This window comes from Emericellopsis atlantica (assembly GCF_019669845.1).
Source record: "Emericellopsis atlantica unplaced genomic scaffold F5Z01scaffold_37, whole genome shotgun sequence".
NCBI lineage: Eukaryota > Fungi > Ascomycota > Sordariomycetes > Hypocreales > Bionectriaceae > Emericellopsis > Emericellopsis atlantica.
Window position 1 is genome coordinate 39,670 of NW_025764739.1, and position 19,933 is coordinate 59,602.

Genomic DNA, 19,933 nt, shown 5'->3' on the forward strand with positions numbered 1-19,933 from the left:
TGTGGAAGCCCACCAGCAACGCGTACCTAATCACTGTCGCGTTCCGCACACCGCCGAATGCTCGCCTCGAAATCCAACCCGATGTTTGCGGGCATTGTATCCCACGCCGTATTATCAAAATCACGTCCGCCTTGCGCTTTGCGGACAGGGGGGGGTGCGTACAACCTCGCTGTGTCGTAATCAGTTTCGCGCCAGAGCCGCGCCTAACGAAGGCCTTGACATCGAGCTTGAGGACGATTCATCCCACCACACCGCGGCCCGCCCCTAGACAGGTGCCAATTCCGGTCCGGTTGCGTTTGCGATTGTGGAAACGTGGGTGAAGCAAGACGGCAGGGTGGGTGGTGGCAGGCACCTTGCGGTCCAACGCAGCCAGCAGAGCTCGATCAATATCTAGTCTAATCATTATCAAATGCCGCCGCCCCTGGCCAGATCTGCTGCTCGTTTTGTTCCCGATGGACGTCTTATTTCTCCTCCCTTTACCCAAAGCTTTGGTCTCTCTTGCGCCTACTATGCTTGAGACTCCCTGACACCGTGGGCCAAGCCAAGAGATTGAACGCTGCCAGTACTTGAAGCCTCTGTCCTGATAATTAGTTCCTCATGGCTCCGCCGCTTGCCGAACCTCTGCAGATGCTGCCACCGCCGGCACCCTCTCCGGCCTCGGCGTCCTCACCAGAGGATTCACAGCTTCCGCAAGGGCAATGTCGCTATATTTTAACACAGGCAGATCTCAAGGGCCATCGATGTGCCTGTGTCATATTCAGTCGCAGACTCTCTTTCCCCGGGGCTACCTGCGACTGCGGCCACCAGGCTTGCTTCCACCTGCCCAGCGCGGATACCAGTTCCCCAGGGAGGCAAGATGATCTCACGGCAATCAAGAGCAGAGTCCAAGCGCTGGAGCAGCAAGAAGGTCTCCTTGAGCGCCTGAGCCAGATGGAGGAGTCACTGGACAAGGCGCGGGAAGAGCTGCAGAACGAGATCAAGGGTTCTTATCGCAACATATCGGCCGCCTGGCAGCTTATAGAGCAGCTCCAGCGCAGACTGGCGAACTTTGAAGAGGTACATCGCCTCCAGAGCGAGAAGTTGGACAGGGCCAGCCAAGAAATCCAGGACCTTCGCAACCGCAACCTGGAGCTGTTAGAAACGGATGAGATGTTGGAGGAGAGACTCGAGAAGCTCGAGGGGGCGGAAGGCATGGATGCACTCCTCTCGCCAGAACAGGAGGCGGTCGATGTTGGATGCACCCCCGATGCCATCACTCTGCTGCAAGGACGTGTTCGTCGACGATCGTCGGGCGCACGATCACTCCCTCAACCACTCAACCTTTATCGGCCTAATAAGCAGCTGGCAACGCCGAGATCCAGCATCGCGGATGCTCCAGGATCCTCCAAATTATGGACTGTACACATATCGATTCTGCCCTCACGGAGGCAGCCTTTTCCTTTCGAGAAGGACACCGTGGCCTACAAGCGCTGTTTGTCTCGCGGCTTACAGCGGATGGTAGCCGTATCTGGCACGGACGAGGAGTCCTTCTCAGTGTCCGTGAGTACGGCCTTTCGGGATGTTCTACAGGGTGCGCCGTGGGAGCCCCTGCAGGTCCGAATCTGCGATGCTAGGGACTTGGAAGGGTTGCCTTTGCTTCGCCCTCTTAGTGCCAGCCTGGGCAAGGAGCCTCGAGACCTCGAGTTCCTGCGTAGCCACTGCGCCGTTTGCGACAGCAACGGACGCATTCAGGCAATGTACATTGCACCGCGAGAACACAGCCTGTCGTGGCAGAGCATCATGAAGATGCCCACTTATGTCGAGGGCTTGGAGTGCAGTTGGGAGAGCGACAAACAGCTGGACGGCCCCGCCGAAGGAGAGCACGCCATTTGGACAGGTTCAGATCCGTGCGCTCGGCTTCCAGCGAAACGAAGCAGCGCCGAAATGTCAACTGGCCATACGATGGGCGAAAGCGATGAGCTGCAGGCCAAGAAGAGAACGCGTGCAGCATGCCCGGCCTGGTAGCGACCAACTGAGGCATCAACGATGCGATTGCGTAGATGCCATCCGGCGTTGTATTTCGAGCAAGGCGCTTTAGGATGTTTGATGATGGACCGATTCGGTTTGTAGACTTGCTGGGCAGACGGGTTGGCGTTTTGAATTAGATAGACAACACTAAGATACCAAGGGCGAGATCAGACGGCTGTGGGCACGAGCCTTCCAATACAAACGCAGAGTTTAGATGAATAGAGTGTCTTGGAAACGCAATGATGGCGGTGCGGACTATCTTACAGAGAGTAAAGAACCGTGCCTGCTCTTTGCCGTGAGTGAGGTGAGGTGAGGTATCCACTTGCCGATTGAACTTCCACCGCGCTTCTTCTATCAGGGTCTCTCCGTCGCGCATCCAGATTTACATCCAATATCCAACCCAACCTTCACTCAGCCTTCAACGTGCTCAGTCACACTATCCGCTATTATTACCTACCTTGAAACCGTTCAAAGCACAATTTTCAACAGCCCCAGCGATCGCTCTACTTTCATTCGAACCTGGTCCCCTTCGTGGCTCGGAATTCCTCAGCTCTCTCCATCATGGATCTCGACATTGAAATGGACGATGCCGTCCAGGAACCTCTCATGGAAGAGCAGATCTTAAACTCGACTGCCGACGATATCCTTGTACGAACTACCAGCGCACAGCGTCGATGACATTGCCTTTACTGATACACTGTCTCTAGCAACCCGACGAGCCAGAAGAATTGGGCGAGGTTGTCGAAGATCCCATAGTTGACAAGAGCGACGAAGCGCGGACTATAGTCCCGACAAAAGTACATATTCAAGGCCTCGACACAATGAACACCGACGACATAAAAAAATACGTCAAGGCGCACTATGGCGACACCGATCGCGTCGAGTGGATCGACGACTCGTCGGCCAACCTCAACTTTCCATCAGAGTCCTCCGCACGCGATGCCTTGATCGCACTATCGTCTATTGCCATTGCCGACCCGACAGCCCTCTCCATCGGCGAGAGCCTGGTCGCCAAGCCCCTCGAGGGACGACCCGAGATCTCTCTCCGGGTCCGTTACGCCGTCCTCTCCGACAAGAAGGCACCCGGCGCGGCCCAGCGCAGTCGCTTCTACCTTCTCAACCCCGAATATGATCCCGAGGAGCGCAGGCGACACCAACAGCAGCGACGGTATCGTGATAGAGACCACCGTCGCAACGGCAGCCGTGGCCGGAGACGTGATTCGAGAGAGGAGACGGGCATCCGATTCGAAGCAAGCATGTACGACGATGCGCCCAAGCCGCAGCGACGTCGCTCCTCAGATTCCTCCGAGCACAACCGACCTGTTAACAGAGGCAAGGAGCTGTTTGCGAGCGGAGGGCGGAGCAGCAGGAGGAGAAATGATAGATCCCTGTCCCCGCGACGGGACAATGACGGCGACGACTCCATGGGCGAGGGGCGGGCGAGCTCGCACGGGAACAGGGCTACGGCTCGATCGCTCAAGGAGAGGATATCAAACGACCATAACCGCTCGAAAGAGCTTTTCCCCACCAAGGCCTCTGGCCGTGGCGGTCAACTCGACCAGCTGGAGAGCGCCATTGGATCGGCCCACCTTAGAGAGGAGGACCGTCCGAGGGTAGTCGACGTACCGTCTGTACCGCGCAAAGGGGCCGACAGCTTCAACATCCGCGGGTCAGCGACCCAACGAGGCGAAGCTGGCCAGGGTTTCAGCATCCGGGGCTCTGCCGCCAATGCAAAGGAGCTGTTCCCATCCAAGTTGGGTGGTACCAACGCGGGCAAGGAGCTTTTGGAAGGACGGAAAAACAAGCCCAGACAGCGCGCAGAGGATCTTTTCGGATAGTGCACAACGCAATAGCGCAGCGAGAGTTTCGCAGAGCCACTTTGTCTACCAAAAATTAAGGAGTTCACAGTGGCTGGGTGTGGGCGGTATGCATATTATAGATGATACCAGGCGTTTGTTACTGCGAGCAGGTTAGGCCAGGTCACAGAAGCTCTATGAAATCGATCTTTTTCTTGAAGTAGTGCCCCGCTGATCGATGGGTCCTACGATGATATTGCACACCCCCTAGATATGGCAATTGCAAGAAAAGCGTGCATCCATGTTCCCATGGGACGCTCTACAAGCAAAGCCGCTCTCAGCCACCATTTCGTGACAGCGCACGGCATCCCACACAATGTGGACGCCCCTAGCCCGCTGATCATGCTCTAATTGCTCGAGCCTATGAAGGTTCCGTCCAGTTCACCTGCTCCATGACCTGTCCAGCACTCGGGTGATTGTATCCGATTCGCAAACGCAGTCGCAAAGGCTGAACAGAGTTAGTGAATGAAACGCATGGCAAGGGATGCTGGGTAAACTTACTCCTTTGCAGCCAGATACTCTCATCACTTGTGAGGCTTCCGAGGCCGGTGCCAGCTCTGAGGACGAAATGCTTTGAAGTTGAAGCTTTTGCGACTTGGGCACAGCAGCCTGCAAGCCCACATTGGACAATGTGTTTGACGACGAGTTCTGGAAGCGAGCTGTGGCTTGGATAGTACCCTCCGCGTTGCGCTGCAACTGGAAAGTCACGCTCAAGCCATTTGCATTGTAGCAGGGAACACTTGCTGGAGTTTGCTGTTGCTGGGGCGGAGGAGTGGACACGCCGCCCATGATGTCGAGGTTAGATGATTGAGGAGCGGGAGATGAAGTCCCGCCAGAAGGCTGGGATCCGAAGAGGTCCATGATAGAAGACATGTTGTTCCCTTGAGGAGTCGGTGACTGGGAAGTGGGCGGAGGCGATGAGGGACCACCGCCAAGGATGTCTGCTAATAGATCCGAGTTGTTGGTAGAAGGAGGTCCAGCTGTTGTTTGAGATGCGGGGCCATCCATGATATCGAGGAGATCCTGCTCAGAAGGTTTGATGATTTTCGATTTGCGGTTGCTGGCCTTGGCTTTCTTCGTGGCGGCCGGTCCCAGCACTCTGGATTCCTCCTTGATCTGCGGCGGTGGCATCTTTTCCAAGACACCACGGCGAATCTGGTCGAACGAGAAAAGGTTGCTATACTCGACGGCGCGCTGTTGCACTTCAACGTCCAAGCTAGTTTGGTGGTATTGCAACAACTGACGCACCCGCTCTACCTGCGTCTGATCCGTGAAGCGGGTGGTTAACTTCATCAAGGCAGTGATGATGTACTCGGTCGACACTTGCGATGCGTAGCTGCTGTTGAGGATCATGGTGAACAGGTCCACAATCTCACTCTCCTTGACCTCCTTTACTACCTCCTCATCTTCATATTGGCCTCCCCGGAGCAGGGCATCAGCGAATTCGCCGATGCACCAGGCACCAGCCTGGGCAAGGCTCTCCTGTGTGATGTCTTTCTTCAAGTTGATGTAAAGTTTCTGAACGGCATAGGTCTGGAGCTCAGGCGTCGTGGCGATCAACCGCACAAATGACGAGAGAATCTGCTCTTTGACGTAGTTACCGGCCAAGGAGAGCACTCGAAGCATCGTATCGAAATGCCAGCGCTTGTTTGGTGCGTACCTGTCCGCCGCAATACCAATTTGGCTAGTCATTGTCGGCTTGAACTCATTGTCGGCGACTTCCAAGAATGCCAGCAGTTCCCTGATGAGTACGCGCACATTGCCTTCGTTGATCAAGGTGAAACTGAGATCCAGCGCCCTTCTCCTGATGCTGACATCAGGGTCCCTCAAGCACTCGAGGATTGTGTTTCTGTGTCGTTGCACCGCATTGGGCTCGATTGCCACCACCTTGATCAGTGTGTTCAGGGCAACGTATCGAATGTTGTTGTCCCGATTCGACAGGAATTTACCCAGAATGTTCACACCGAGCACACGGAGACCCGAGTCCGCTTCGATGTCGAGGATTGTGAGAACTGCTTCGTAGAGGATCGAGTTTCCAACGTTCTTGGAAGAGTCTGTGTTCGTTGCGACTTGGGCGAGAATGTCGTTGATCTGTTCGCTCGTCTCGGCGTCCCCCACAGCAAGTACCCTCAGCAACCGGAGGATCTTGACTTGGAGGAAGGGGTCGGTAATTCCTGTAACGTCGTGTTCAGGCGCATATCCCGAAGTCGACAACGCCTTCAACGTCTTTACCAGTCCAGGCACAAAAGACCTAAACTTCTCGACGATGCCTTCCTCGCCCCCTTCTTCTTCGTCCGCTTCGCACAGCCCAGTAATGAGCGTCAGCCCGCAGAGCAGGACTCCGTGGTTGCGATCCGAGATCAACTGCGTGGCCTTGTCGAAGAAGTGCTCCTGTAGATCCGGCACCTTGCGACAAATGCGCATGGCGCAGAGGGCAGCCTTGCGACGAATATAGGGGTTACTGGTGGCGATGAGGTTTTCGATTTCGGGGAAGAGATCACGCGACATCTCAACGGAGGCGATGTTGCCGAGGGTACACAAAGCGAGGCCGACGACATACTGGTTCGAATGGCCAAGATCGCTGCGAGAGTCAGTATCGAAAACAAGTCAATAGTGAAGTCCGCTGTACTTCTTGAGAGAGTTTGTGACAAGAGTCAAGACCTCTTGATTCTCATCCAGTAGCAAACTCGTGGCCAGATGGCCCAGCCGCTTGTCAGCAAAGCGTGGGGATGCTAGGAGCTTCAAGCACTCGATCTGCCCGAAATGTGTCCTTTCGCCGAGGGTGAATAGGTATAATAGCTTGGCGACATTGTTTCGTCTAGACAATCAGCGAGGTTGCCTCCCTGATTTGATAGCTTTTGACATACCGAACATTGTGGTCGTGTGTCTCTTCTCGAAAGCTGGCTCTTATGGCAGCACTTTCCTTCTGGATGACGGCACGTTCGTCTGCGATCGTCTTGGCTGCGCGAACATTGCGAATGAACTGCTTCACTGATCCATCTTGTCAGTAAACGGAGTCCATGAGCCTACGCTGGGAACGTACAGGAGCTCATCGTGACGGTGTATCGTCTCGCCAGGCGGACGAGGTCGCCTGATGGCCTGTCCAGGGGTCAACTGGCGGTAGCTGGAACAGCGTCGTATAGAGCTTGTACTCCGAATAGAAGCTTCTGTCGAGCGCAAGAAGGCGAGTCGAAACTTGGCGATTGACTCGGTGCAGAACGTGTCGACCTTGCCGTGATTGTTCCGACTCGAATCGATGTTGTTCAGTAGGGGTGTTGTCGTAGCCAAGGCTGCCACATTTCAACGTGGGGCGCCGCAGCCAAGCCCGTGAGCTGCGATCCGAGTCTGGATGCCGCCGTCAAAGGACTGGAGCTCCGAACGCCGGAAAAGCATCGAGCCGATCCGCTACTATCACCTGAAATACGACAACTCTGGAATGACCAGAATTATAAACGTCCTTTGCTCGACTCTGATACATACAACCTTGATATTTTGGGCTTGTGGAACTAAAGTGTCACAGTACATGCAGATGGGCGTGCGGCGACCTGAGGAGTTGGCCTTTAACAATCTGGATCGTCGCATATACTAGTACCCAGCGAGGCGCAAGCCGCCACGAAGAAAGCTAGCATCGACCATTTCAATCATTCAGTCTATGCACTGAGTATCTTGTGTCTCCGGTTGACCTCACATCGCTCATAATATTGCCAACATCAAGGAAAGAAACAGGAACCATCCTGGACCGGGACGCCAAAGCCTGGGGACAAGGACGGAAAGTTTCAAGGCGAGTGCCTGCACCCTCTTTTACTTTTGCATCATGAGCTGCACGAACTCATTGTCTGGGATCATATTAGCAATCATGCAGTTGTTGGCTCGAGGCAAGCACATACAGTCAATGCGGCCATCGCCATCCTGATCAGCCTCCCGGATCATCTCGTCAACCTCGTCATCAGTGAGCTTCTCGCCGATCGAGGTCATAACGTGGCGCAGCTCGGCAGCAGAAATGAAACCGTTGTTGTCGCGGTCGAAGACCTTGAAAGCCTCCCGAATCTCCTCCTCAGAGTCGGTGTCCTTCATCTTGCGGGCCATCATGGTGAGGAATTCTGCGGCAGAGTGTCAATAGTCCCTCCAGACTTAGGGCTGGCATCCGCCATACCAGGGAAGTCAATGGTGCCATTGTTGTCGGCGTCGACCTCGTTGATCATGTCTTGAAGCTCCGACTCGGAGGGGTTCTGCCCCAGCGAGCGCATCACGGTTCCCAGCTCTTTGGTGGTGATCTGGCCTATGACATGTCAGTCATGTATTCATGATAGGTGTAGCGCGCTTCTCGTTTCGAGCAAGGGGTCGTTTCGCCTGATAATGAAGCTTGGGGATGGCGCGCAGCACATGGGGTTAAACGTATTTGACGTACCATCGCCGTCCTTGTCCTATGGATGGTCAGTGCGGCTGTCAAACAGTCGGACTACTCAGGTGCACTTACAAACAGGGAGAATGCCTCCTTGAACTCGGAGACCTGCTCTTCGGTAAGGGAGTCCGCCTGCGATCAGTGTCAGCAACAGTGCCATTTCTGTCAGCGCAGAGCCCCTCAAGCTAATGGCTGTGTGCCGTGGGCTGAGCGTTGATGGTTGGGTTGCGAGCAAATGACCCACCATTGTGATGATAGATTTGTAGGGGTTCTTTGTATGTCGGTAAAGCGATGAGTGCGTGTATGCGGGTTGTAGCAACAGTCGTGATTTTGAGGCAAGGTAAACAGGAGGCGAGCCAGCAAGTTGGCGGGGTCCTCCCACCCTGGAAGCTCCAGTTGAGTTCCGGGCCTGAGGTGACGACTCGGGACGGCATTGACAGGGGGTACAGTTCAGTGTACAGTGTGCGTACAGTGGTAGTGGCCAGCATCGCGGCAAGTCAATTGATGTGCACAGTGCGCCCTGTTTCCGGCACCTTCGCCTGATGTCGTAATGTCAAAGGCCAGCCAGCGCGTTGGAAGCTAGGGACCTACAATACAGCATTGACATGCGACCTGCGACACCGAGCCTCTTCACGACATACGCTCACAGCTTGCGACCAATCTTTCCGTGCACGAATTAACACTGTAAACGAAGAACAACCCAGGATCACACGCTGAGCGCTCGCTTGGGCTGTGCTCTGCGTCCGCCATGTGGCGCGACCGCACGAACCTGTTGGTCCCCAGACTGTCGCTTATCGGCGTTGACTGACTTCGTGGTATAGCTACATCTCCTACCGTCAGTCGTATGCGCATCACCCGATCTCGAGAAATAGATACGCTGTCGGCGGTTCAGGCCCTGGAAGCACCCCATACTCCGACTATGCGCCCGAGGACAGTCGCGGCCTCCTGTCAGGGGGTGCACTCGACGACGATGGCGACGCGGTGATCGAGATGGACCTCCTTCCACCTCGATGGGCAGATATCTCAGCTGAGATTACCGACTTGCTCTCTGAGATTGCGACCAAGGGGCATAGCCTTGACAAGCTTCATCAGAAGCATGTACTGCCAGGATTCAATGATGACGATGCCAAAAAGGCAGAAGAGCAGAAAATCGAAAAGCTCACACACGAGATAACCAAAGGGTTCCACGAATGTCATCGCTGCATACAGCGCATTGAACAGATGGTGCGCGAGTCCAGACAGGCTGGTACGATCAGTAACGCCGAGGAAACCATGGCAAAGAATATTCAGATTTCTTTGGCCACGAGAGTGCAGGACGCTAGTTCGAGATTTCGGAAAAAACAGAGCACTTACCTCAAAAGTGAGTGTCCCAATCTCGTCCCACACCTAGGTGCCTATACTGATGATCCATAGAACTACGCGGCATGGGCGGCATGGGGCCCCTCTCACCCGGGGAACGTGCCTCGACACCGCAGCCTGGCGGCTCCTACTTGGATCCTTCGATGCAAGAGTCTGACGCCGATCGAGTGTTTTCACAATCGACATTGCAAGCGCAGCAGCAAAAGATGCTGCATTCAAACGATGCTGTAATTGCTCAGCGAGAGCGTGAGATAGAGGAGATTGCGCAAGGCATCATTGAGTTATCAGACCTCTTCCGAGATCTACAAACTATGGTCATCGACCAGGGCACCATGCTGGACAGAATCGACTACAACGTGGAGCGCATGCACACAGATGTGAAAGAGGCAGACAAGGAGATCAAGGTTGCCTCTGGATACCAGCGGAGAACAACAAAGAGGAAGATCATTCTACTTCTCTTCCTGCTAGTTGCGGGTCTCTTCATTCTGCTCCTCATCAAGCCCAAACGGCATTGATTTTGGTCAGTCAGCAAAGATTCTGTATGGCAAAGCGTCTCGGGGTGATTTCGCATGAGCAAAGCATGGGGTAACCGGAGTCATTAGTGTCTATTTACATATCCTGATACATCAAAGTATATACATTGTAGCACTTTATACATGAGCGCACGATTTTATAGCTAGCGCCGGACTAAGTTCCTCTGCCGCTTCTTCTGCCAAAGTAAGAATTCGGGCTTGCTCAACTTGCTTCGACGTCGTGGTTTATCGTGGGCCTCAATTGGTTTGAGCCCATCATATTGTCGTCTGAATAACGTTGGGAACTGGTCCCAGACGATCAGTTTGTGTTGGTCGACTAGTCGGCTGAACAGAGATAGTGGTGGCAGGAGCTCGGTACCCCAAGCAGCGTCCACGGCTGCTTTAACATGCTCTGGTAATATTTCTTGTCGGCTTCGCTGTTTGTGTCGGTAGCTTGACGACTCGGCTAGGGCCATACGGCGGCAAATCGCTTTCGAAATGAGGGTCTCTTCGATAGCCACTCCTCGGTCTCGCAGAATCGCCAAAGTTCGCACACCTTGTGCGAGATCGTAGGACATGATGCCATCTAGAGCCAGATCGGTGACCTCCAACCCTCTGCTTCGTCCAATAATGGAAGACCTTTTTCGGCCAATAGCGGCCTGGAATCCCCATCTCACGATGCGTCGCTGTAGTTCAGGAGTGACGAGCTTCGTGACTGGGTGATGAGGATGGTTCAATGGAAGCTCTGAAGGGATCCACTGTCTTTCCACAACGCCAAAGGCCTGCGTAGAGACCGTTTGTCCAGTTTCCCAAATTCTGAGTTCATGGGTTTCAGGCAACGCGTCCTTTCTCCGCTCTGGGAGCTGATGCCTTGGCACATCGTCGCGGTGAACTGGGAGAAGACAAGGCTTGACAGGTTGGCATCGGCTTACGAACTCCAGACACAGCTGAAGCAGCTCTTGCATGCGGCCGTCGCGACCTAATCGATGCAAGGCATGGCTCCAACAGCTGATTGGGATGGCGATATCATACTGGGCGCATGTGCGCAGGATCCGGACCACATCATCGAGTGAAGATGCTGCAGCTGGACGTTTGCGGGAGCTCTGATTTCGATAAGTCCGGAGACCACGAGGAGTTGGCGTGTGCCATGGCAGGGTCGAGCAGAGTTGCCGTAACATTTCCGTCACATTGTCTTGCCGAGGCACGACTCCAACTGCGCGCATTCGATCCAGAACAAGCGAACTGCGTGCTAGGTTGCCCTCTTTGAGTGAGGTACGTAACAGATTGTTGAGTTCCCAGACTTCACCCTTGTTATCCAAAATCTCCCGAATCCGGAGTAGGAGAGAACTGGTGTCCTTGTCGCCGCTTTGTTTGGCCTTTGCCAGCAGATCGCCACGCTGTTGAGGGTCTACCAACGTCTCATAGTGCATGGTGGTATGCAACAACAGGTCCAGATGGTAATCATCATCCTTTCTTGCCATGACAGCGACGACTTTGCAGTATGGATGCTTACTCAAACGAATACCGAGGCTTTCCAGCCGCTTGATGCGCTCAAGGACCCCCTGTGCATTCTCTTCGCGGAGGGCCAATGCCTGCAGCTCCCTGGGCCCTATATTCGGGATGCCGAACTGGGTGACAAGATTGATGGCGAAATCCACCGATATCCAACGGCTTGCAAAAGTCTTTGCGACAAGCTCCCGACGGAAAGCCCCCTGGGAGTTGGATCCATCTCCGAGAGACTCAGTAGTTGGCTCATCGCGCGCCACCCACCAAATGCCACCGCCCAACAGTTCAAGCTCCTGGGGATAGAGATACACTCGGGAATAGTAGCAAGAAAGGAATCTCAGGAAAGGTAGGGAATTCTTCGACTGTGGGAAGTCCCCAGCTTTCGTGAACTCAGCCCGCCATGTTCGGGCGAGCTTTTCTTTGCCCGACGCATACAACGAAGGGATGACCAAGTCGAATATTCCGCGCTCGTCGCTTGAGTGGTATATCGAGACAAGACATTGCTGGAGCTCTGGGTCGTTCTCATGCGCGAGCCTCGATATTAATTCCGCCAAAGCTTCGCGGGATGGCGAAATAGTATACCATATCCTGGAATGCCAATGCGTGGCCCGTGTGTATTCCCCTCGAAGGATCAGATTCTGGATTATGTCGACGTAAAAATTCGGCCATGTTCTCTTCAGCGTGCGAAGGCGCACGAACAAGCCCAGTAGGTATTCCACTCTTTTGTCGTCTTCGCATGCGACCGTTACAGTTTCTTCACGAATTCTGTTCCTGGTGTTCGATATGGCAAGTCCAGCCTGTCCTTCATCCACCAAGCGCTCAAAGCAAGCCCAGACACCTGCTGAACCATGGCGATCGCCCATTAAGTCGAGAAGGTGTAACCAGTCGCCATATGAAGATGGCTGCAAGTCAGAAAACTCGGCATCGAGGTCGGATTTTATTTGCGCCTGCGTACTCGAGCGGTTCGTTTGCCGAGGAACTGATGACAACCATCGCGTAGTCCCACTGTTGCGCAACGATCTGCTTATTCTTGGGCATGTTGTAGCTGGACTGGAAGTCGGGTTTGATCGGCTGGAAAAGCATCGCTCGGTTCGTTGCGTGCATTGTGCTGGAAATCGAGCAACCGACTGGACGGGTTCCCTCAAGCCATTTCGGGGAGCTTTACAAGACCGCGTGTATCGAAGGGTCGCTTTCATCCCTAAATGCCTTCGACTCGCGACACGGAGATGTCACCGGCATGGAATCCTGGCAAGCGTGGAGTCGCCGTATTGGCATTTGGGTTGTTGCGCCCGAGCGCTTGGTGCTTCCCTGTGGAAAGAAAATACGAGCACTCCCGACTTTTTTTGCGTCGTCATAAAACTGAGGCACTGGGATAACAAGCTAAGGTACCTCGAGAGACAGGAATTGGAGCTGCACCGTCTTGGATCCACCGGATGGGGAATTTCATGCTGAGTAATCATCAAACCAGACGTGCCAATCACAATATGGCCTCATCAGATTGCCGAACCTTCATCAATTGACTTCCCATTACTTCGACACCCACTCAACGTACACTTTAGCTCTTCCAAAGCTTCACAACAAATCGACAAGATGGGGTAAGTTGCATTCTCCAGATTGTGTGCTTTCTCAATGGCCTGCGGGAACGCTCACATCCGATCTTTGCCGGTCGCTAACCAAGGGCATTAGTCTCGTCGACGCTCCCAACAAGGTTCCTCAGAACCAGCGCTTCTACCAGCAGGCCTACAAGGCTCACACTCGCCTTTGGCAGATTGTACGACAGCACCTCCTCCGACCGAACCCGCCGACAATGGATGACTGACATGACGACAGGGCAGCCGTAGCCGCTGGATGATGACCCCCTACACTATCCTCCTCTGGGGCTCCCTTGGCGGTAGGTTAATCAGCGTTTTTTTTGGAACAAAGCCTTTACTGAACCTCACAGCTACTCTGTGGTGCAGCGGACGCAAGGTGATGGGCTACAACACCTGGTTCTCCAAGGATTAAGCAAACAACCTGGATCGGCGTGGCCCTGCGAGAGCTCGATACGGTGCAAGAAGGACTCTATAGACTGGCATCGCAGTGCGCAGGCATCTGCTCAGTATGTACCCGAATGCTCAACACTTCCCCTTTGTCAAGATTCATGGTACTTCATTATGAGCCGGTCGCATGTGATCCGTACTTCTATGATACATTGCGCCAAGTCCTGGGCCTGGAAGAATCCACACGCCGTATGCGCCTCCATACTGCATGCATGCTCCTGTAAGGACGTCAAATTCCACACCTAACCCCGTCTAGTAGCCCGTAGCTCCTGGTGCCTTCTCATCCTTTCGCAAGCTCATCAACATTTCGCGGAAGCGCTCCTTGCCCGAGCCAGCGGAGCCGCCTTTCGCACCCTTGCCGCTGACGTCGACCAGTTTGGCAATGCGATCCCAGCTTGTACCACCAGACACGGTGTCATCTCGGTTCGCTAGGAACTGCTCTGCCTCCTTGCGCGTCTTCTCAATCTCCTTTTCCTTCTTCGCGTTGTAATTGTTGTAGAAGTCGTCAATGTTGGCTTGAGCCTCCTTAATGGTCTCTTCGCGCTGGGCGGCGAATTGTTCGGCACGTTTGGCAAGCTGTGCGTCACGGGCTTCGCGCCACTCTCTGATCACTTCAGGTTCTTCCTCATCGTCGGCGCGTGCCTGGTATCCGGAGTTGTAGCTGACCGAAGGCCCGGTGATTGTGTTGCTGCCAGGGACCATGCCCTGCCAGATGTTAGCTCTCGAGAGCTTCAGTCGCGTGCTGGATGACTTACCGCTGAAGGGCTAGCAAGGTCTGGAAACTGAGAGTCGAAAGTGGCCTGGGGCTGCTCGGTCTCGCCTAGTAGGTCGCCATCTGAGCCACCAAGTGCCGAAGCATCCTGGGCTGTCGCAAACTGGTTCGCATCATCGCCAAGAACAGCCTTCTCGCGAGCTAGGAAATCATCGGCCGACGGGTCCTCGGCAACGTTCTTGATGTCTGTCTGGGCTGGCAGCACGCGTTAGTCGCACTGGGAAGCTTTCATCGGTTCAGAGGCCAGCTCACCCCCGGCATCAAAGTCCTCCAAGGATGGGAATCGGTCGGCCATATTTGGTTGTGAGTGTTGGGATTTCAAAGTAAGAACGTGCGCTCAATGCGGATCGGATACAAGGTACAGAATCGAGTTGGTAGTATGGAGAATCCGCGACAGGTATATGCCATCTGTATAGACAACGAGCAAGCAATGAGGTCGACGTTGCCATGCTCCTGACCGGGTGGGGCAATGTGGGTGAGGGACCAATCAGATCAGTCGATGCCCTCATAATGCTCAGCAGTGCTGCGTCACTTATTGCATTAGGCTGTATATACTCTATGTGAATATTGACACAGCGAGGTTCATCTGAATAGGATTTGCATCAAATGGACATTAATCCTGGTTGCTTGAATTATCGGCGCGCGCATCTCATTCCTTACCTCCACTGCCATTGTGCAACGCACCAGCTTTTCCCCCGTTCAGACTGACGTCTTCATTGAAGAGCCTACTTCTTGCGACCCTGTCGGGTTGATTTGCCGTTGCCATTGATATCACTGTCCCGAGCTTCTTTCGCTTGAGCTGCAGGTACCTACCGTGTAAGGTAGCTGTAGTCAATAGTACCGCGAGGCCACTGAAACACCGTGACAACCGCTGAACGCAACCGTAACATAATTGCCCATCAACGCCATGGCGTACAACGATGATGCTGTCCTGGCGCGGTTGTCAGCGCTCAATGAGAGCCACGACAGTATCGCGACTGCAGCGCAATGGATCATGTTCCATCGGCGTCACGCCGACCGCACGGTACAGCTCTGGATGCAGCGTTTGAAAGACTCGTCATCCACAAAACGGCTCATGCTCATATATCTTGCCAATGGTACGTGCTCGTTTCCTGGAATCCACCGTGGTGGTGATGCCGCTGACACTTTTGCAGAGGTTGCTCAACAGTCGCGCATCCGCCACAAGGAGGACTTCATTATCGCATTCTCCCCGGCCATTGCGGAGGCTGTGTCAGTCGCGTACAAAGGAGCACCGACAGAGGTTCAGTCGAAAATCCGTCGTGTGGTTGATGTCTGGAGGGATCGAAACATCTTCGAATCTTCAATTCAAAAGGCCATGGATTCCCGCCTCGAAGAGCTAGACAAGGCTAGAGGGAGTTCGAAAAACGGGTTCGGTGGTAATCCTTTTGGGTCTGCTGCCGCCAACGTCCCCTCCGAGTTCACGCCTCTCATCTCTGCACATCAATCCGTTTCGAAGCTCTCCGCTCCGCTCAAGAGCACAATCGCCTCGGCTGATCAGGAATACGAGAAGCAGACTGACACCTCAACACCGGCACCCTCTGCACCTGTCTATGCGGCTCGTCTGAACGGTCTTCTGAGGACCTTGGCCAATGCCGAGAACGCTGTGGCCGATTGCGTCAAAGCGAGAGAGAGCTTAGTGTCCGGACTGGAGAAGCTCTTGGAGACTCACCGCGCGGCGTTGGAGGGCGACCGCCAGAGCGCCGATAAGTTCGGCAAGCGAAAACGCGAGATTGAGGAGAAGAAGCAGCAGGTCGAGTTCGGCATTATGCAGGCTCTGGGATCAGTTGATCAAAACGGCGCCGGCGCAGAGGACTCTGGGCACCATAAGCAGGACGAGGAGAGGCCTCAGATGGAGGCATTGACACCAGAAATGGAGGCGTTCACTCCTCCTTCTGGGGACGTTCCGCCGATGGAAGCACTTCCGCCAACAACAGGTGAAGAACAGTCTGTGGGCAGCTCCGGAATAGAGGTGCTCTCTAACGCAGCATCCTCGTACCAGACCCTGCCCATCTCCACCAATGGCTCGAATAAGAGGCGCCGCGTGGACGAGGGCGAAGATATACCAGATGTTGGAGGGGGCGATGCCATAGACGCCGATGTTGCGGCCATGCTACAAGAAGGATCTCAAGCGTGAGATGTGCTGGGAGGGTCAGACAAGGACTTTGCGCCAGTGGATGGTTTGGCTTGTATCCTACTATATAGCCCCTGCATCAGCATCTAACGTCGCTGTGCTTATACTTTGTTCGCGTCACTGCGCGTCCCTCTGGATTACGTGACATATTATGCTGGGAGCCGTCGAGTTCTTCTAAAGTTGGCAGAAATCTGTAAGCATCGGCTGGAAGGCGTCGAATAGTATCCGTAACTCGCCCATAACTCCGATTGCGACCGAGGGTCCTCGGGTTGTTCAGGGAATCCCTCCGAGCCAAAGGTACCCTGGCTACCCTGCGATGGTAGTAGTATCCACCTGAATTTTGGCGCTGTTAAGTATCCGCATCCAGCGGGAACTCTCCAAGCCTCAGACACCACCAGAAATGCCGCGATGATGACGGCATTGCGCACAACAACTCTGTAGCATTTGGAAAACTCAACGTCTGCATTCCTCTGTTTACGGCAGGCAAGAGTTCGCCCAGTGTCCCTCGGCTTTGAACGAACCCCTTCGAGCGAATCATGCGCCGCTGAGCGCCCGTCACGCAACTCGGCCGCCATGATGATGTCCGGAACGATTCGAAGGACGTTGCTGTCTCGCGCTCTGGAAAGCCCTGTTGCTCCTATCAGAATATCCTGCTCTCTAATCGTCTCGCCTGCGTTGTTCAGACCGGAGCTTTCCACGCGGTCGATCTATTCGTCATCGACTCCTGCACGCAGCTTCGCAGTGGGCATTTTCACCCCACGAACGAGATACACGTCGGGCTCCGCGATATGGCGCGTCAGTGCAGCTTCTCGCGCGTTCTCGAACGCCCCGGAGCGGAAGCAAGAGCTTCAGCGCAAGGTAGAGGAGCAGTCCCAACGAAAAGCTGAAGAGGAGGTGGAGGAGGAGTTCGATTTCCAGAAGAGCGAAAAAGCGAGCAAGGCGGCGCAGGTCAATCTGCGCGCCAAGCTGTCAAGAGAAGGCAAGGGGCAAAGCAAGGCAGGACTCGGCGAGATCTGGCGCCTGATCAAGGTTGCCAAGCCAGAGATTCGATGGTTGGGGATCGCCTTTGTTTTCCTGGTCATCTCGTCCAGCGTGACCATGTCTATCCCTTTCTCTGTCGGTCGCATCCTGGACATCTCTACCAAGAGTGACGTGGAAGACATTCGTCTCTTCGGTTTGACCCTGAATCAGTTCTTCTTTGGTCTCGGCTCGATCTTGACTTTGGGCGCCATGGCTAACTACGGGCGTGTCGTGCTGCTGCGCATCGTGGGCGAGCGCGTCGTTGCGAGGCTTCGCTCGCAGCTCTACAGAAGGACCTACGTACAAGATGCCGAGTTCTTCGACGCCAACCGTGTCGGAGACCTCATCTCGCGACTGAGCTCCGACACCGTCATTGTGGGCAAATCCGTTACGCAGAACCTCAGCGACGGTCTGCGCGCCCTGTTCAGCGGCGGCGCCGGCTTTGCCATCATGGTCTGGACGAGCCCGAAACTGACGGGCCTCCTGCTGCTCATGTTCCCGCCTGTTGCGATTGGTGCATTCTTCTACGGAAGGGCCATCCGAAACATCAGCCGCTCTATTCAGAAGAACTTGGGTACGCTCACCAAGATTGCCGAGGAGCGACTGGGTAACATCAAGACGAGCCAGGCTTTCGTGGGAGAACGACAAGAGATCGGTCGCTACAACCACCAGATTCGCAAAATCTTTGCGCTCGGTCGCCGCGAGTCCCTCGTAGCGGCCACCTTCTTCGCCACCACTGGTTGGGCGGGTAACATGACGATTCTAGCGATGCTCGTGGTTGGAGGCAGTTTCGTCCGGTCTGGCAGCATGTCACTCGGCGATCTGACCTCCTTCATGATGTACACGGCCTTTGCGGGATCGAGTTTGTTTGGACTGTCCGGCTTCTACTCCGAGTTGATGAAGGGTGTGGGCGCCGCCAGCCGCCTGTTCGAGCTGCAAGACCGGAGACCAGGGATTCCTCAGACCATAGGCGTACCTGTCAAGTCTGCGCAAGGCCCGATCAAGTTCTCGAATGTTTCCTTTGCGTACCCAACGCGCCCTGCCGTCAATATTTTCAATGGCCTGGACTTTGAGATCCCCTCGGGCAGCAATGTCTGCGTGGTCGGCCCATCGGGCGGTGGCAAATCGACCGTCGCGTCGCTTCTCTTGCGGTTCTACAACCCGACATCTGGTGCGATTACTATCAACGGCGTGGACATTGCAACCATGAATGTCAAGTCCCTTCGAAGGAGGATCGGAATGGTCTCTCAGGAGCCCGTTCTCTTTTCGGGCACGATTGCCGAGAACATCAGCTACGGTAAGCCCGAAGCGAGCCGCTCGGAGATCGTAGCGGCCGCGAGGAGGGCGAACTGCAACTTTATTAGTGATCTTCCCGATGGCCTGGAGACTCAGGTCGGCGCCAGGGGCTCCCAGCTGTCTGGTGGGCAGAAGCAGCGCATTGCTATCGCGCGCGCCCTGTTGAAGGATCCGGATATCCTTATTCTGGACGAGGCCACATCGGCACTCGACGCTGAATCGGAGACCCTCGTCAACGAAGCCCTCGCTCGCCTACTCCGCGGGCATAACACCACCATCTCCATCGCGCATCGCCTCTCCACCATCAAGAGATCTGACCAGATCATCGTCCTCAACAGCGAGGGCACTGTCGCCGAGATTGGCAACTACTCCCAGCTCGCCGCCGATCCCAAGAGCGCCTTTAGCAAGCTGATGGAGTGGCAGATGAGCGGAGGCGACATTCCCGAGCCGAGAAACAGCGACTCATCAAAATCGCATATCACGGAGGCCGAGGAGATGGAGATCGAGGAAGAGGCACAAGAGGCGCTCGAAGAAGAGGAGGCTTCCGAAAAGGAAGGAGTCAAAGAGGAGACTCGGCGATGATCAATTCGCATCCTCACGAAAATCTCTTGATATCCAGAGCGCACAGCTCGAGGCGTTGGTCTGTGTCAATGTATATTAGGTATGGCATGCTCAAGCATAGAAATACACATTTACCCATGTAACGCCCGGTGTACCATCCTCCACCTACGGGGTTGTCTGATGCCGAACGTGTGATACTGGATGCAGCGTGGGTGAGAGGCATGAGCTACAGCAATGATCTCAATGCGTATCGATCAATGCTTATACTAGTGTCCCTTTGGCTAGCAAAAGCAATCCCAGCATGCAATCATATTATTCACTGGGCGCGTCTTCAGTTGAAGTTCTGTCACAAGATGTAGGGTGTGGCCGTCTCATAAGGTGAGGTAAGCAGGAATCACATGCCATCGCTCCACCGCCACGGTAGCGTCATAACCGCTCCTAGCGTGATCGT

The 19,933-nt window shown here is 54.6% G+C and overlaps 10 protein-coding genes across 10 annotated transcripts; 6 read left to right on the forward strand and 4 right to left on the reverse strand.

Annotated features, from left to right (window-relative positions):
* Positions 1-627: 627 nt before the first annotated feature.
* F5Z01DRAFT_629635 (uncharacterized protein) lies at positions 628-2,004 on the forward strand (the record flags this gene model as incomplete). The annotated part of the gene is made up of 1 exon (XM_046261672.1): positions 628-2,004. One exon carries the CDS (start codon positions 628-630, stop codon positions 2,002-2,004), a length of 1,377 nt encoding a protein of 458 aa, XP_046114304.1.
* A 282-nt stretch (positions 2,005-2,286) lies between these two features.
* On the forward strand, positions 2,287-4,045 carry F5Z01DRAFT_371725 (uncharacterized protein). The gene is made up of 2 exons (XM_046259350.1): positions 2,287-2,655; positions 2,715-4,045. The coding sequence occupies exons 1-2, from the start codon at positions 2,569-2,571 to the stop codon at positions 3,843-3,845; spliced, it is 1,218 nt and encodes a 405-aa protein (XP_046114305.1). The 5' UTR covers positions 2,287-2,568; the 3' UTR covers positions 3,846-4,045.
* A 179-nt stretch (positions 4,046-4,224) lies between these two features.
* On the reverse strand, positions 4,225-6,916 carry F5Z01DRAFT_640277 (adaptin N terminal region-domain-containing protein; the record flags this gene model as incomplete). Its single annotated transcript, XM_046262511.1, has 5 exons — positions 4,225-4,311; positions 4,365-6,444; positions 6,493-6,681; positions 6,731-6,854; positions 6,907-6,916. 5 exons carry the CDS (start codon positions 6,914-6,916, stop codon positions 4,225-4,227), a joined length of 2,490 nt encoding a protein of 829 aa, XP_046114306.1.
* A 347-nt stretch (positions 6,917-7,263) lies between these two features.
* F5Z01DRAFT_372182 (EF-hand protein) lies at positions 7,264-8,667 on the reverse strand. Its single transcript, XM_046259355.1, has 6 exons — positions 8,510-8,667; positions 8,341-8,397; positions 8,272-8,287; positions 8,017-8,142; positions 7,751-7,963; positions 7,264-7,699 (listed from the first exon to the last, which is right to left on the reverse strand). Exons 1-6 carry the CDS (start codon positions 8,510-8,512, stop codon positions 7,665-7,667), a joined length of 450 nt encoding a protein of 149 aa, XP_046114307.1. The 5' UTR covers positions 8,513-8,667; the 3' UTR covers positions 7,264-7,664.
* F5Z01DRAFT_666315 (t-SNARE) lies at positions 8,656-10,263 on the forward strand. Its single transcript, XM_046264221.1, has 3 exons — positions 8,656-9,036; positions 9,087-9,625; positions 9,679-10,263. Exons 1-3 carry the CDS (start codon positions 9,014-9,016, stop codon positions 10,137-10,139), a joined length of 1,023 nt encoding a protein of 340 aa, XP_046114308.1. The 5' UTR covers positions 8,656-9,013; the 3' UTR covers positions 10,140-10,263.
* On the reverse strand, positions 10,264-13,069 carry F5Z01DRAFT_666318 (uncharacterized protein). Its single transcript, XM_046264222.1, has one exon. It carries the CDS (start codon positions 12,836-12,838, stop codon positions 10,301-10,303), a length of 2,538 nt encoding a protein of 845 aa, XP_046114309.1. The 5' UTR covers positions 12,839-13,069; the 3' UTR covers positions 10,264-10,300.
* F5Z01DRAFT_666319 (uncharacterized protein) lies at positions 13,070-13,781 on the forward strand. Its single transcript, XM_046264223.1, has 4 exons — positions 13,070-13,237; positions 13,329-13,413; positions 13,473-13,533; positions 13,585-13,781. The coding sequence occupies exons 1-4, from the start codon at positions 13,233-13,235 to the stop codon at positions 13,644-13,646; spliced, it is 213 nt and encodes a 70-aa protein (XP_046114310.1). The 5' UTR covers positions 13,070-13,232; the 3' UTR covers positions 13,647-13,781.
* Positions 13,782-14,967, reverse strand: F5Z01DRAFT_666322 (clathrin light chain). Its single transcript, XM_046264224.1, has 3 exons — positions 14,706-14,967; positions 14,437-14,648; positions 13,782-14,386 (listed from the first exon to the last, which is right to left on the reverse strand). Exons 1-3 carry the CDS (start codon positions 14,746-14,748, stop codon positions 13,934-13,936), a joined length of 708 nt encoding a protein of 235 aa, XP_046114311.1. The 5' UTR covers positions 14,749-14,967; the 3' UTR covers positions 13,782-13,933.
* A 52-nt stretch (positions 14,968-15,019) lies between these two features.
* Positions 15,020-16,932, forward strand: F5Z01DRAFT_666326 (RNA polymerase II-binding domain-containing protein). The gene is made up of 2 exons (XM_046264225.1): positions 15,020-15,550; positions 15,608-16,932. Exons 1-2 carry the CDS (start codon positions 15,361-15,363, stop codon positions 16,606-16,608), a joined length of 1,191 nt encoding a protein of 396 aa, XP_046114312.1. The 5' UTR covers positions 15,020-15,360; the 3' UTR covers positions 16,609-16,932.
* F5Z01DRAFT_371787 (ATP-dependent permease MDL2) lies at positions 16,921-19,932 on the forward strand. Its single transcript, XM_046259352.1, has one exon. The coding sequence runs from the start codon at positions 17,179-17,181 to the stop codon at positions 19,501-19,503; it is 2,325 nt and encodes a 774-aa protein (XP_046114313.1). The 5' UTR covers positions 16,921-17,178; the 3' UTR covers positions 19,504-19,932.
* The last annotated feature ends 1 nt before the right edge of the window (position 19,933 follows it).

What these genes read in the sequence shown, in the direction of transcription:
- F5Z01DRAFT_371787 (XM_046259352.1), top strand. Translation starts at nt 17,179, where the DNA reads ATGATGATGTCCGGAACGATTCGAAGGACGTTGCTGTCTCGCGCTCTG.
- F5Z01DRAFT_666318 (XM_046264222.1), bottom strand. Translation starts at nt 12,838, where the DNA reads ATGAAAGCGACCCTTCGATACACGCGGTCTTGTAAAGCTCCCCGAAAT.
- F5Z01DRAFT_372182 (XM_046259355.1), bottom strand. An exon ending in TGGCACCATTGACTTCCCTG is followed by an intron (nt 7,964 to 8,016) that starts GTATGGCGGATG and finishes ACTCTGCCGCAG; the next exon opens with AATTCCTCACCATGATGGCC. An exon ending in TGGCGATGGCCGCATTGACT is followed by an intron (nt 7,700 to 7,750) that starts GTATGTGCTTGC and finishes ATATGATCCCAG; the next exon opens with ACAATGAGTTCGTGCAGCTC.
- F5Z01DRAFT_666326 (XM_046264225.1), top strand. Translation starts at nt 15,361, where the DNA reads ATGGCGTACAACGATGATGCTGTCCTGGCGCGGTTGTCAGCGCTCAAT. An exon ending in GCTCATATATCTTGCCAATG is followed by an intron (nt 15,551 to 15,607) that starts GTACGTGCTCGT and finishes ACACTTTTGCAG; the next exon opens with AGGTTGCTCAACAGTCGCGC.
- F5Z01DRAFT_666319 (XM_046264223.1), top strand. An exon ending in ACACTCGCCTTTGGCAGATT is followed by an intron (nt 13,414 to 13,472) that starts GTACGACAGCAC and finishes ACATGACGACAG; the next exon opens with GGCAGCCGTAGCCGCTGGAT. An exon ending in CCTCTGGGGCTCCCTTGGCG is followed by an intron (nt 13,534 to 13,584) that starts GTAGGTTAATCA and finishes TGAACCTCACAG; the next exon opens with CTACTCTGTGGTGCAGCGGA.
- F5Z01DRAFT_371725 (XM_046259350.1), top strand. Translation starts at nt 2,569, where the DNA reads ATGGATCTCGACATTGAAATGGACGATGCCGTCCAGGAACCTCTCATG. An exon ending in CGACTGCCGACGATATCCTT is followed by an intron (nt 2,656 to 2,714) that starts GTACGAACTACC and finishes CACTGTCTCTAG; the next exon opens with CAACCCGACGAGCCAGAAGA.
- F5Z01DRAFT_666322 (XM_046264224.1), bottom strand. Translation starts at nt 14,748, where the DNA reads ATGGCCGACCGATTCCCATCCTTGGAGGACTTTGATGCCGGGG. An exon ending in GGAGGACTTTGATGCCGGGG is followed by an intron (nt 14,649 to 14,705) that starts GTGAGCTGGCCT and finishes GCGTGCTGCCAG; the next exon opens with CCCAGACAGACATCAAGAAC. An exon ending in ACCTTGCTAGCCCTTCAGCG is followed by an intron (nt 14,387 to 14,436) that starts GTAAGTCATCCA and finishes AACATCTGGCAG; the next exon opens with GGCATGGTCCCTGGCAGCAA.
- F5Z01DRAFT_666315 (XM_046264221.1), top strand. Translation starts at nt 9,014, where the DNA reads ATGTGGCGCGACCGCACGAACCT. An exon ending in TGGCGCGACCGCACGAACCT is followed by an intron (nt 9,037 to 9,086) that starts GTTGGTCCCCAG and finishes TTCGTGGTATAG; the next exon opens with CTACATCTCCTACCGTCAGT. An exon ending in ACAGAGCACTTACCTCAAAA is followed by an intron (nt 9,626 to 9,678) that starts GTGAGTGTCCCA and finishes GATGATCCATAG; the next exon opens with AACTACGCGGCATGGGCGGC.